The 14812-nt window shown below is 42.5% G+C and overlaps 2 protein-coding genes and 1 long non-coding RNA gene across 3 annotated transcripts; all 3 read left to right on the top strand.

Annotated features, from left to right (window-relative positions):
- Positions 1-377: 377 nt before the first annotated feature.
- On the top strand, positions 378-2511 carry LOC121557791. Its single transcript, XM_041871254.2, has 4 exons — positions 378-938; positions 1222-1430; positions 1773-1860; positions 2257-2511. The coding sequence occupies exons 1-4, from the start codon at positions 398-400 to the stop codon at positions 2439-2441; spliced, it is 1023 nt and encodes a 340-aa protein (XP_041727188.2). The 5' UTR covers positions 378-397; the 3' UTR covers positions 2442-2511.
- A 6603-nt stretch (positions 2512-9114) lies between these two features.
- Positions 9115-10026, top strand: LOC123484736. The gene is made up of 3 exons (XR_006658664.1): positions 9115-9142; positions 9560-9603; positions 9843-10026. It is a non-coding gene; the product is annotated as an uncharacterized LOC123484736 (long non-coding RNA).
- Positions 10027-10522: 496 nt separating this feature from the next.
- On the top strand, positions 10523-14506 carry LOC121560034. The gene is made up of 14 exons (XM_045215359.1): positions 10523-10594; positions 10711-10797; positions 10879-10977; positions 11112-11216; positions 11468-11566; positions 11689-11736; positions 11860-11940; positions 12055-12291; positions 12519-12577; positions 12966-13035; positions 13123-13212; positions 13884-13967; positions 14074-14178; positions 14317-14506. The coding sequence occupies exons 2-14, from the start codon at positions 10762-10764 to the stop codon at positions 14449-14451; spliced, it is 1248 nt and encodes a 415-aa protein (XP_045071294.1). The 5' UTR covers positions 10523-10594; positions 10711-10761; the 3' UTR covers positions 14452-14506.
- The last annotated feature ends 306 nt before the right edge of the window (positions 14507-14812 follow it).

Genomic DNA, 14812 nt, shown 5'->3' with positions numbered 1-14812 from the left:
AAAAGTCTGTTTGGCTAAAAGGTCTAAAGCCCTTGTGTCTTCGAGTGGCTCTTCAACAGACCACCATGTAATTGACACATGCAGTGAGGATTTCACTCTGCCCACCAGGAGTATGTCAGTTGTGAGCAACAACAGTTGGAAGAGAGCCTCTCCTCTCCACGGCAGTGGATTGAGTGAAAGTTGCAAACCTCTTGTGGCTCTAAAAGACGTAACAGTGGCAGTCAGCCAAGAAGGCTTTAGCAAAACTGCAAAGAAGACGCTCAGCTTGATCCTAAATGTGATCAAGTGTAGAGTGGCCAACTCTGAGAGTTCATCTGTTGGGCAGATTGCAAGTGTGGAGTGTCTGATAGCCACTAACATGTTAGACTCTGTGGAGAGCCTTGACCAGTTGCCTGACATGAGCGCTGCCGATGAGATCACAAGGACAGAATCCCATACCTCTATCGCAATGGACGAGACAGGTTCACGGTCAACGCTTGTGAGCCAACAAGAAATAAACATATCTGACACCAATATCATAGTGAAAACTATAATGGGCACATTGAAGACGGACGACCCAGAGATGACTTCAGCAGAAGAAAATCTGGATAGGCTCCTGTCAGTTGAAGCCCTTCAAGGTGCGTCTGGCAACCTGATCGCAAAGGTCCATGGTCTCATTCAGGAGATAACCATAAACCGCCAGCTTCAATCCATGGTTGGCCACAGAAGCCTCTCTCAACCAGCGCTGCCTAAACCAGCCCTGAGGAAGCTGTCAAAGGACGATGCCTCAGAGCTCATTTACAACTTTGCCCAGACTTCTGTTAGGAGACTCCTGGGGCAGTGTATGGGAAGGCCTATGCCACCATCGGCTGAAATGGTTTTGGATCAGGTCATCAAGTTGATGACAGACGTGGTGATGGACAGCCTGACTTATGTGTCCAAGTCTACAATGGAGGATGGTAAGTGAAAGTACCTCTTTTCATCTGCATAGGACTTAATTGTAACATGTGCTCAATACATTGCGTTTTATGATGTAAAATTCACTGGTGTGTCCAAAATGGCACCTTCTTCCATATTTAGTGCACTACTTTTGACCAGACCCTATGGGTCCTGGTCAAAAGTAGTGCACTATAAAGTGAAGAGAATGCCATTTGGGATGCAGTGACTGACTTCAATGGCTGCGTCCTCTTCTCCCAGTTATTTTACACAGGTCGGTCACACTAGCGTGCTCTTCTCACTCAGACACCAGCAATGCCACAAGTGACATCACTCATGGTGTTGTAGCTGACCTTAATGCTACTGAGGAATTCCCTGCCAGGAGCCTTAGCCCGGCTGATGTAAAGGCTGACGGCATGGCCCGCCTTCCCTCTGCCAGAGGGGAAGAGACTAAGAAGAACAGGAAGTGGCGTTTCCTACCGAAAATGCATAAGTTTCCAAAGATCATGATTAAGGTAGGGTGCTCTGTGTTTTGAGATTACCTCTGTAAGGCAGGGCTGACATTTACCCTACAGATTCACTACACCCCTATTGTCTCTCAGCATTAGAACAAAACTGTTGTCATTGTCTTTAGGAGGTTGAGTGAGGACGCTGTAATGCAATCCTAATACACATGGGAGAGAGTCAATGGCTATGTCCCAAATGGCACCCTATTCCCTATATAGTGCACTACTTTTTACCAGAGCTCTCTGGGCCCTTTTCAAAAGTAGTGCCTTACGTAGCGAATAGGGTGCCTTTTGGGATGCACACTCTGTATTTTACACAGGCTCAGTTGTCCTGATGTGTTTTGTCAACAGCTGTTCAAGACAAAAGGGGAACCGAAGAGACACCCTGAACAGGATGCACTGCCTACCAAACGTCTCAGAGAGACTCATATTTCACAGGGTAAGTGATAAGCATCGATAATGTCATATTGATGTATCACCCTATGACAAGCTTGTTAAAACAGTGACAACAGATACAGGCAGACCGACGGACAGACAGACAGACAGGCAGACAGAAAGACAGGCAAACAGGCAGACAGACAGACGGACAGGCAGACGGACAGGCAGGCAGACAGACAGACAGACGGACAGGCAGACGGACAGGCAGACAGACAGGCGGACAGGCGGACAGACGGACAGACGGACAGACAGACAGACAGACAGGCAGACAGACGGACAGGCAGACGGACAGGCAGACAGACAGGCAGGCAGACGGACAGACAGGCAGACGGACAGGCAGACGGACAGACACAAACACACACATTCATTTTCTGATTATGAAATGTTCTTATGACAGATGCTGAGTGTGAGGTTCCAGAGGTTCCATCCACTCCCCCACCCAAGGAGGACCTGACAACCACACCGGCCCCTGCTCCCCAGGAGTCCCAGTCCCGTAAACGCCCACTCATAGTCAGGGTGTTACACGCTCTCTCCAGAGCCATCTCCAAACCATTCAGAGGAGCTTCTGGGAAGAAGAATTAGCCAAATGCCTGATTTTATTAATATGATATTTTAATCAGAGCCTTTATTTAATAAAACATTACTGCATTGATTTCTGTCTATAGTAGTCTTCATGTATGTGCAAGATAACGGTAAAGTACTTCAAACCACATAGTCAAAAGTATTCATAGTGAAGTACCGTTTATGATTATTGATTGTGGAAATACACATAATACAGAAACGTTGTTGTCACATATAAAGACAGACATAAAGGAGAACTCCTTAGACCAGTCACATTCTCAAGCCATAACTAAATCCATGAATGGATCTCCTATAAGATGACAGGAGAACATTTGTAACACTTTCTATGAAGCCTATATCTATAATGCATACACTCAAGTCATTTACATTTTACATTTTAGTCATTTAGCAGAAGCTCTTATCCAGAGCGACTTACAGTTAGTGAGTGCATAAATTTTTTTTTTCATACTGTCATACACTCATAATGACTTAATTGAGTTAAGTGTTAAGTTAAGTGCAGTTATAAACACATAATGAGGGCTTATTTTGTATTTCTTGCAATAAAAAAAGAAAAATTCTACTATTTTATTAAATATTCATGACTGCTATTGCACGGCTCATGTCCACACTTCTGTACAATAGGGGGCAGTAATGCACCATAACGTTGGATGCCAACTGCCTATAAACCCCACTGAAGAAGAAAAAGCTACTCATGTAATGCATGCTGGAAAGCAGACAAAAACTAATGATTTGCAAGAGATCTAAACACGATTTATAAGCTACTGAACAACAAGTCCAAGAAATCATTGCTAACCGCGTTTGCACTTTGAACAGATTTCTCGACAATAATAATGGAAGATGTGACTGGGGCTCAGCTCATTGCAGAGGCACTAAAAGCTCAGGTGAAGTGTGTGCAATATATATAAAACAGTGTTATACTGTGTAACCGTGTTGCTAATAATATATTAGTCGCTGATCATGTCCTTGGCAGTGAGAATGTAGCACTACGAGTTGTGAAAGTGTGCCATAGGTCATTGCACTGGTATAGCTAACTATTAATATTGTTGTAGAAAAACATTTAGATGTTTATGTGGAATAGTATATGTTAACATAGTGAGTTTTTGTCCTGGGTCCGCCTGGGTCCTGCAGTCGGTGAAAAGCAAATGCACTGCCTGCATCTCAGAACTGCGGCCGCCTTGATCTCATGAGGTTATCGTTGCCCGCGTGTGCATGACGTCAGAGAAAGTCGTGATCAAGTCGGACACAAATCTAACCAGCATGCATTGGGCGGTGATCGCCGGTGATCGATTTTGCGCAGACCTGGCTCATCTCAAATGGGCCTCTTGTCTATGATCTGTCGGCATGGTTATGCTGGCCTGTGGCCTTCTTGGAGGCCTTGATGATATCGGAGGGGGGCTCCCATTTGAAGCAGGGCTCCAGATTGGCCATCTTTATGGTCATTATTGAGGACAGGGTGCCATCCAATGCTAGGCTGTTTCTACTCTTGGTTTTGTTCAGTCCCACAACTGAAAACACCCTCTCAGCATCTGCGTTTGCATGGGGCAACACCAGGACAAGCTTGGCGACGGCAGCAAGCCTCTCAAATTCTTTGGCTCCTGTCACCTATGGAAAATGCACCAAACCACAATGGAAAAACATACCTTGATTTTTGATTGATTAATACTGTGAGTATACTGTAGGTTGATCCATTAACAAAGTTCAGATAAAAACATGCATCATTTGCAACATGCATGACACATATATGCATGCAACAATTTTAAGCAACAGATGTAGCCAAGCCACACCTGCCAAAAGGAAAGACAAAAAAGGAAAAAACATTTTACCTTATGCTTCCGGGTTGCCATTTCAGCCCAGAAGCTTTCCATTTCAGTTTAGTCCTGCAGGGATATCATTGGCATGGTCTGATAATTTAGAAACTCCTCACCCAGAAGGTCATGCTCCTCTGGCCAATGGTATGGGAGGAGATGGGGAAACCTATTTATGAAAGTAGAGTTACAAGTTGTTACGTTTTAGGTACATAGTCATCAACCAGCAGCAGTTCATACACATCTTTTGAGGAGAAGCCACATAAGAATATCTCATGTGCAGTTTAGGAGTGAACACACCTCATCATAAAACACAGGGTATTTTAGCTAAGATGATAGACAATAATTAGAGAAAAAAAACGAACCTTTCAACAAAGTACAGGACATCTTCGATGTCACTTTCAGCCCTCTGCCGTACATCTACAAATTGTGCGTGCTTGATCAGTGGCTCTTCCAGTGGCAGCTTATTAAGTGCATAGTCCACAGCACTTGTCAGGAAACACAACACAGCTTCATGGAATGAATCCACCTGCTGTGGTGTGATGTCACCCTCGTCGAGTAATCTGTTATGTTTAGCCCTGGTTGTGAACCCAATACAGCATATCGGTATAAGGTACAAGGCTAAATATCACATATCACAGTGTTTGATCATAATAATAGTCAAATACTAACCTGGTAAATGGTTTGCCTTTTCTTCAAAGGCAATTTCACAAGGCTCCTCATGGCACTGCAGAGCTGCTGGAACCATAAACTTGGAACATAGCTTGCGTACGAATTTCACCATCTATAACAGACATTTACAAAAATAGTAGGTGAAACCTGTTTTAGAGGACCCCCTGCAGATATCAGCAAGATACACAGAATGGAAAAAAACAGCAAAATCCAATCCCACCTCATCATGTAACAAAAATATTGATGACTGCTCTCTCTGAAGCAGCAAGTTGAAAGAAGTGAAAGTTGGTACGGTGGCTTGGAAGAACAGCAGGTACACTTCTGTCATGGGGTCAGTGAATTTTTTTTTTTTTTTTAAGGTAACAACTCTTCCCCCTGTCTGCACAAGTCTCTTGAACCTGGCCTGATTTTCATCTTGAATCAATCAATAAATAACACAAAACAAGAGGTTGTCATTAATACAAGTATGTGACTAACAATCCATGTAGTTGCTGCATAATGAAATTGAAAATGGATGACCATACTAGCAGATGTGTTAGATAGCTGGCCAGAGGTTCATACAGCCTCAGGATCCTGGTCACACAATGTTCAAGGCTTAGCCAACGGACCGAATATGCAGGAGGACCTCCATTACTCCGCTTCATGAGCTCACAAACTCTGTTTTAGACATTAAATCCATATCATATATTTTCAGCTCAGCATTTCATATTACATTAATAGTATCAAACATGCATACCTGACAGGTATCCTTTCCGATTTGTGCTACCCTTGAACCAGTAACCGATGTCCACTACCATATCCTCCAAATCAGAACCGGACACCTGCAATGCATAAATCAATCATAACACATTCAGTCAATGCACGTAACTAGGATACAAATAAAAAGTTACATGTAAAGATAAATCAGGCCTTAACTCACTTTTAAAAATCCCACTCCTGCAGCTTTGGCGGTGTTATGTGCCACATGACAAGGACAACCATGAATATAGGTGTTGGGATGCTTCTGGAGCACCCTAGAGGCAATGGAATTACGTGGTCCAATGTTCACAGCTGCATTGTAAACTGAGAGACCAATGCAGTTCTCCCAAGGGATGCCATGCTCCTCTATGGTGGAGTTTAATTTTGGTGAAGATCTCACTTGCTGGCCCACAGCTCGTCCCACTTGTTGTGCACATATTTAAGAACTGGTGGACAACTTTGCTGCCCATGAAGACCCGGACAGTAAGCGGGTTCATCTTTTCCACTCCTACAATGACAAGTTAGAATCATACAGATGTTCATGTTATTAGATGTTTAAAAATACACAAAGCACATGTTTTGCAGAGGAGAAAATTCTCAAATAATTTGTGAAATACCAGTGTCATTCGACCCATCCGTAACAAGGGTATACGGGGCTTTTTTCATCTCCTCGAGTGCTTCATTGGTAATGCAGGATGACTTAGTCCTGGCACACCTGTACTCCTGCGCTGTCTTCGAATCTCCAAAACATTCTTTTAGGAGAGGCCCCAGGTGGTCCGCAAAGGCTAGGGGGACGTTGTGAACTACCAACCCAGCTGTCATTTTGACCTCAGCCCTTCTTGTCTGTAAGAAATAAAAATTATTAATCCTCCCAAAAAGACCATAGTTTATTTAAAATAGACGCCTGTGATAATAGGGCACAGGTAAAAAACACATTCAGCAACTAAGATCTCAAATTAAGAAAACTGGACTGTACTACACTGAAATACAAACCACAAATTAGTCAAAACTATCAACCATGACTTTACCGTGATCAACTAGAACACAAAACTCTTGACTGAACCTTGACAGAATCATTACACATATCATACCTTAACCTCTTGTGCAGACATACCCCCAACAGATGGAACGGCCATTGCATATTGGGATATTGTGGCTGTGGACTGGAGAGCTCGTTGCTTATCTTGGTGGCCTTTTGCTTTTTTATGGCGCACTACATCTGTCACACCCTGGTGGCAACATGAGTTTTCAATACGGCAGACTGCACACCAGTAGTGCGTGTTGAGGCTCCCTCTGGTAATACATGGCCATGAAGAGGTCCACTCATTTTGGAAAATGGATCTATATGTTGCTGCTCCAGCCAGAGCACGACTCTTCTGGCCCTGCTGTTGGATTGGGGGGGTCTCTTCTTTCTGTCCCTCTGTGTCTTCTTCCATCTGCCCTGTTGGTTGTTCTATTTGTCCTGTCTGTTGCTCCTCTGCATGGGCGTCAATCTGTCCTGTCTGTTGCTCCTCTGCTTGTTTGTCAGTCTGTCCTGTCTCCTGCTCTCTCTGTCCTTTGTGTTGCTCCTCTGTCTGTTGTTCTGTCGTTTCTATCAATCGTTCTGGCTGTTCTGTCAGTGTGTTTGTCTGTCTTTTCTCACTTGGCTGGTTCTTTAACTAAAATAAAAGGTTTCGCTTTTGTCCTGGCAAAGGTCTCTTACGGGACATCTTTGAAACCTTAAACAATTCAAATGGTCATGTTGGTTTAATAACTCTACTCTCAGTTACAAAAACATACCTACTTCTTTTGCACACATTTCCTGTGTTTATGTTCAATTCTTTGGAATACATCTTACCTGTTCGAAATCAGCTGAGTTTACATTCACCACACTAAATCATGTTCACACGCACAAACAAATAATTTATTTCAAGATTTAAAGTTTAAGAGAGTGAGTATTCAATTGGACGACATTTCATTGTTACATACCTAGTCTCAGCTCAGCTTCTTATCAGACTTCTTGAGGTAGTGACCGTTTCTTCTCCTGTCGTCATTCGCGGCAATGGTATCTCTTCTTCTGTCGCTAACTTCGGGGTGCAGCGCATATGGTTCAGTGGAGCTATCAGTGGCTCACTGTATTAGCGAGGATCACTACACCGTTTCGACCACTTTGACCACCAATATGCAGCCTACAGTTTTTTAGAGAGACAATAGATTTGTGGGAGTCCTTCGTAATTAAAACACTAACCAGCCGTAACATACGCATTCGATTTCTATTGTCTGCCATTTTCTTTTAGCCTCTGATTACTTTTATCTCCTAATGAAGATTTGTGTTGGTGTACTGGTTTTCCTCAACAGCCACCCTCTTTGGATGTATTATTGTTGCCGGCTGTACAGCCAGAGCTTGTGTGCTCGCCCAGGGTTTCAATTTTAGTCTATTTTAGGATTAGGGTTATGTCATGAAACGTGGGCTACTAGGCCTACATTATAAATATGACACAATCAGCATTTCACTTTGGATATGAATAATCCAAATTATCAATCAGTTATCAAAACACTCAGATTTAACCACCAGGGCAGGAGGGCGAAGAGATGAGAAGAGTAGGCTATCTCAGCTGATTTATGCAGGAGATTTAAAATAATAATGTAAAACATATCTGTAGGCTTTTTTGTAACTATTTGAATGATGTTTTAGTCCAATGCATGTTGGTTGAACGCTTTGACACCTTGAACGTGAAAGTGAGTGGTTCAGTGAGTGTCTCCACCTAGAACATCACAGAGCTGATGAACGTTCTTTTTCAGAACCATGGCGAGCGCATTGTGACGCTGTCCCTTCTACTCCTACTCAGAGCCATAGATACAGTATTTTCTAAATGGTTATACTCCTACTGTTCTCTAAACAATGGTTTCATAGTTTACAATTGTATAAACTCCCAAATCATGCTCAAAATTCAATTTAATTGATGTCACTGTTGAGTGTTTTTTAATCAGTTTGATAAACATGTTCATCCCATTGTGACATAGCCAACCATGACTTATGGAATACTTTGACATATTAATGGTCCCTATAAATCCCTGTAATTCTAAGAAAGAATTGTCAGATGGTTTTGAACTCAGTCAAAATCACTGCAGTATGTAGAGCGATAATGAGTAGGTCTATGTTCAGTCGTTTGTTGAAAGCGACCCCGCTGAGATTCCTCCGCAAGAGGTCGCTTCTGTGTGCAGCTGACCTGTTGTTTGCGACTGGTTCGGCAGTCTACTTTAATAATAATAATAATAATACGCCATTTAGCAGACGCTTTCATCCAAAGCGACTTACAGTCATGCGTGCATACAGTTTTTGTGTGTATGGGTGGTCCGGGGGTTCGAACCCACTACCTTGGCGTTACAAGCGCCGTGCTCTACCAGCTGAGCTACAGAGGACCACATATAGCAAATATTACGGTATCGGTGAGGATGCACTGGCCACCGTGGAGAGGGTGGACCGTGTTGTCACGGTTGAGGAGGGTAAGTTTACATATTTGACAATGTCTAAATAGTAATAGTCCCAAATGCCACCCAATACCCTATTTCTTATTTTGACCAGGACCCATAGTTCTATGGTTAAAAGGCGCTGGTCAAAAGTAGTGCACTAAATAGGGAATAGGGTGTCATTTAGGTAGCAATCATGGTGATGACATTTTTTACAGTGTAGCCCTAGATTAACAACAACAAACAAACTTGCTCCTTTGAAACCAAACCCTTGCTTTAGGTTTAATTGAACATGTTGGTACATTATGCAGACACATAAATACATTTGATGTCATACAATATAAAACACAAGTAAATATATGATCAGCCTAACTACATGGACAGATGTCTGGTGTCTTGTAGCTAGTATTTCTTAAACTTAGAGAAAACAATCCTTTATTGTTTTTCATAAAGATAATGAGCCCACCCTGGACCAGGAGGACCCAGTCCTTGTTCAGGTAAGAATGCTGCAGCCCTATCAATAGCTTGGGTGCCAGTCTTTCCGCTCTCTTGCCAATTCCATCGTGGCAATATGATATTGGCATCACAATCCCATAAGGAGTGGACAGAGAGCTGAAACAGACTGGCACCCAGGCTATAACAATACTGCTTCATTAGCAGGATTGGTTCAATAACAATCTGTCATTCAAACTGTCATTTTACTGACTCATTAATTAATTCTGATTTTCTTCCTTAGTATGTGGTTGAGGAGGTTGGGCACCGGCCCTGTCTGGCTTTAATCCCTTGGTCTGGACCTCTGTGGGTTCCCAGCTCTGTAAGTCCATCCATTCTGATACTCTTTGGTCTTCTCTCTGGTCTTAAAACTGGTTTATGTACTTTAAACATAAACATGACGTTTTCTGAAGAACAATATGGAAATACATTTCTGGAAACATATTCCCTATTTTTTATAACCGCAGCCAACGTATTACCTTACCCAAGCTGGGAGGATGCTGGTGAGAGAGCTGGCAGTGTTAAACACGCAGGTAACCATGCAGATTATTGGACAAAGCTCATCTGATCTAATAGGCAGGATTACCTTCAGTATCCACTACGGTAGTGAAATACTTTGATGTTCGTTCCCTCATTTTCTCACAGATATTCACAGTGGAGCAGCCCATTTTCATCTGTTTCACTCCTGCTAGGAGGATGGTATGGAATGAACTGTCCTCTCAAAATGAACAGGTAGCCATTCATATGCAGGTACCTCAGATGTTTCCTTAACCTTTCAACACAGACCTGTGTAGTGTCTCAGAATCTATCATGCAGTGGCCTCCTCTTGCGATCCTCCCTATTCCAGTCTGTCAGTCCTATAGGCTACCTGTCTATCATTCAAACTGACTCTTAATTGAATCCTGTCTTGTTCCTTAATATGTGGATGAGGAGGTTGGGCACCGGTCCTGTCTGGCTTTAATCCCTTGGTCTGGACCCTTGTGTGTTCCTATCTTTGTGAGTCTATCCATTCTGATACTCTCTGGTCTTTAGAGGATATTAAAGATTAACATCAAGTCACTAGTTTTCTATAAAACCACATAATGAAAAAACATATTCCCTTGTCTTCATAGCCTGTCTTCTCCAAGGCCAAACCAGTCTACTACCTCACTCGTGCTGGGAGAATGCTGGTAACAGAGCTTGCAGTGTTAAACACACAGGTAACCAAACACATTATTAACCAAAGCTCATCTGATCTTATAGGGAGAATTTACTTTACCCTGTTCCCTTTTTTTTCACAGACTTCCAAATTGGTTATTGAGGAGCCTACCATTCACCTCACTGAAGCTGGGAGGCTAGTGCTTGACGAACTGTCAGCACCTTCAGATAGCCATTCACAGGTAGTCAATCACATTATTAGACAGTCATAGCTGATTAGTAATAGTACACATTACCATGTCCTCTATCTCCACAATTGTGTGTCTTATTAATCACAGAGCAATCTCTATAATTAGGGGATGTCTTTGTTTTTCAGCCAAATAGGGAAGACTCTGGTTTTCCCTATGAGAAGTTGCAGCTGGTTGGGAACTGGGGTTCGTTTCATTTCCATTACTGGAATATCCATTATGGACGAGTGCAGGTACTTCAGACATATTCTTAACATTTATGAACACACCTGTGTATTTGAACTCCCAATTGTCTCTGGGTTTTCTTTTGTATGTCTGTCCCTAATTGAAACCTAGGGGAAACTTGTCGCATCGAACATCATGTGGGCTCTATATCACTGCCAGGCATTATACTCAGAACTGAAATCACCTGCCAAATGTTATAGACATCTACAGCTAACATATAGAGAGAGGTCTGGAGACTGAAGGAGTTTTTTCTTTATAGCAAAATGAAGAGGACATGCATCACCTGTGCATTGTGAGGGGAGTAGAGATGCAGCTGTGGTGGAGCAGAGTCATCCAGGAAAAAATCCTGGACCCATGGGTGAGAGATTCTCAACTGGTCTTTCGTCTCAAATGCACCTGATTTGTGTCAAATGACGCACATGCTATAGGTCTACTTATATTTCCTGGATGAAATGTAATGTTTCTCTGTCTCTTTTAAAGGGTCTCGTCCAGGTGGTCCTCACCAACAAGAAGCTGACTGGTATTAAGGTACAGTCAGGCAATTTTTCACAGAAAAAAATGTAAAGTGGCAAATGTCCATTTACCTATTTGAATAAATACATGTTGACAGAAAATGAAATGACACGTTCTAATCTCTTGCCTCATTTTTAGTTCCTTGGTAGAAGGATCCATGGACTCATGTCCTGCCTTGTCAAGAGGAGGTCTGAGTTCACCTATTATGAGGATGCCCAGGTACACCCCGTTGTTTCTCTGTGTTATGATTTATTTCAGTGTTTGGTTGAGGGGTTTTCAATATGGTGGTTTTCAGTGTTGGGCTGACAGTGTCACATGTTGTGTGTTAAACAGCAGGTGGATATCTCCACCACAGTGGAGGGGTACCAGGAGAGGGGGGATGAGATGATGTCATATCAGTTCTCCACCTCTGACATCATCACCACCCCTCATGAGCCGTCCTCTGGCTCCTCTCACCAGTTCCCCCAGAATTCTACGCCTCCCCCTTTCCCTTCCGATTCCCCTCCCAGTCCCCCTCCACCTTACCACTCCACCCAGGACCAGGACCAGACCCCTGACAGCACTCCTCAGGTAAAACTCTTTCTACAGTCAATAATTCTTATTTCATTTGTACTTGTGTGTACAGGTGTGTGTCATTGTTTTGGTATCGATAGGTTTGTGTTGTCTGTCAAGGGTCAAGTTGTTAGGTCAAGATGAAAGTATTGTTATGATGTCACTGAATGTTTTGTCTGCTTCAGTTGATGTTGCAGGTGAAATGCAGTTTAGTAGAGTTTAAGTTAATGTGATGTCTGTTTTAGGAGTTTGAGGAGGAGTTTGTGGAGGAGCAAAATAATGCTGCAGATGTGCCCCAGTTGCGGTGGGTTCGCTTTCATGTGTTCATCTATAGTAAAAACCTTTGCTTTAGTTATACAGATGTAGGATCTTAATTTGAGACAGTTTGCTACAGCAGGAAAATAATCCTGCAGCAACAGGATACATTTTTAGTTAGGGCAAATCGAGTCTAAAATTTAAAAGTGGAAATTACAAACTTGAAAATTCCAAATACGCTACAAGTTTGCATTTCCTGCCATGCAGGAAAATTCTCAGCAACAAAAGAGTGATCAAATTAAGATCCTACATTGGTATGGTCTTTCTGAATCCTGCAGTTATAATATAGGCTAACATAAAATGATTTCTTAATTTCATGGCACTGATGTTTTAGCTTCTTAGGTTGAACATTTGTTATTGAACATTTCTATTTACAGGCGTTACTTTGAAAACCAAGGGACAACCAACTTCTCTCTGAGGCTGGCCGGTATCAGACGTGCTATGGAGGTGAGAAAATGTGAATTTAGCACTTTTTGTATTTCACTTCATGAACATTTCTGGACTATTTGTAAATGTACTGTCTTGTTCTCACAGGCTCTGACATCCTCTGACAGTACCTCCCTCAATTACCTCACCCACGCTGGGAGGATGGTGTTGAGTGGACTATCCGAGCTCAACCAGCAGGTAACCAATTACATAATTGTGCAACGTTCATCAGACCAGATATATAGTTCCCACTGGGCACAGATGTCATTTCAACGTCTCGTTTTGATTTACATTTGGTTGAGTTGTCAACTAATGTGAATTCAATGTGAAATCCCCCCCAAAATTAACGTAATTGGATTTAGGTTAAAAGACGAAATTCCCTTACGTTGATGACTTCTTTCAAATCCAATCAGTTTCCCACTTTGATTCAACATCATCACATTGACATTTTTTATTGATACAACATTGATTAAACCAGTTCTTGCACAGTGGGTTACCTTTAGGCAACAGTGATTCATAGAGTTTAGTTGAGAAGTTTCAACGTCATACTAGCCAAACAATCGGAGGCCCTTTGAATTACAGACCTGAATCTTTGAGTTTATTATCTAAGTTTTAAGGAATTTTATGATTGTTTTGTTTTGAGGATGTGAGGCAGTTTCAGCAGGCCTACGACCTACTGGTGAACTTCATTAATGAGCCAGCAAACAGGGAGCGACTAGAGCAGGAGATGGCTCTCGTAGGAGTAGGTCTACATGCAAGCTTGAGCGTTAGCTGCAGGCACCGTCTTCTCATCTAACATCTACTCAATGAGACTTTCTAAAGTGCTTGTCAATGAAGATTATGTAATTATCCTATTTGTTTGACTTCAGATTGACCGCATCAACTTCGCAGATGTTTTTTATGAATTCGTTCTACTAAGCCTTCTAGAAGGAAAGACATCTCTTCCTATATCTGTAAGTGGCCCTAAGAATGGAACATCCTGTTGTTTATCTATGCTATACACACTGTTGTCATATCAGATCTGTAGACACTCACTCATGTCCCCTGTTCCTTCTCCAGAAGCCTGGTAGCTTCCTTTATCTGCTCCTGCAAGTCATAATGAGGATTGACCCTCCTGGAGGAGCCTGGACAGAGGCTGCTGAGAACTTCTACCTCCTCGTTAAGGTACATTTCTATTTTTCTCTCTCTCTCTCTCTCTCTCTCTCTCTCTCTCTCTCTCTCTCTCTCTCTCTCTCTCTCTCTCTCTCTCTCTCTCTCTCTCTCTCTCTCAATAATAGTTGATGATGTGTCTGTTGTCAACAGGGCCAGATGAAGGCATGGCTAGAATCCATCTTCAACCTCAATGAGTCAATCTATGAAAGCCCAGAGAGGCTCTCGGGGGAGGTGATGGGGAATCTACAAATACAGGTTGAGTTCCTGCTGTCCAGCCTGGATTAAGGTTCCCAAACTGAGCTGAGGGCCCCATCACAAAATAAAGTGTTTTGCATTTAAACATTATCTGTCAATCGTAAACAAATGTTACATCATGTGTAGGGGAGAGTGGGGTAAGTTGAGCCATTTTTTACATTCAGCATTACTCTGTCAAGGGAAATATATTATTCTTTCAAAAATATACAGTATCTGTCACGACTTCCTCCGAGGCTGCCCCTCTCCTTGTTCGGGCAGGCTTCGGCGTTTGTCGTCACCGGCCTTCTAGCCACTGCCGCTCCTCATCTCATCATTCCATTTGTTTTGTCTTGTTTATTACACACACCTGGTTCATATCACCTCATTAGTACCTGTATAAGTGTTCCCTCTG

The sequence above is a fragment of the Coregonus clupeaformis genome, unplaced genomic scaffold (genome assembly GCF_020615455.1).
Source record: "Coregonus clupeaformis isolate EN_2021a unplaced genomic scaffold, ASM2061545v1 scaf0428, whole genome shotgun sequence".
In the NCBI taxonomy this organism is placed as follows: domain Eukaryota; kingdom Metazoa; phylum Chordata; class Actinopteri; order Salmoniformes; family Salmonidae; genus Coregonus; species Coregonus clupeaformis.
Note: the sequence above shows the minus strand (reverse complement) of the source record. Positions and strands in the feature narration are given on the sequence as shown.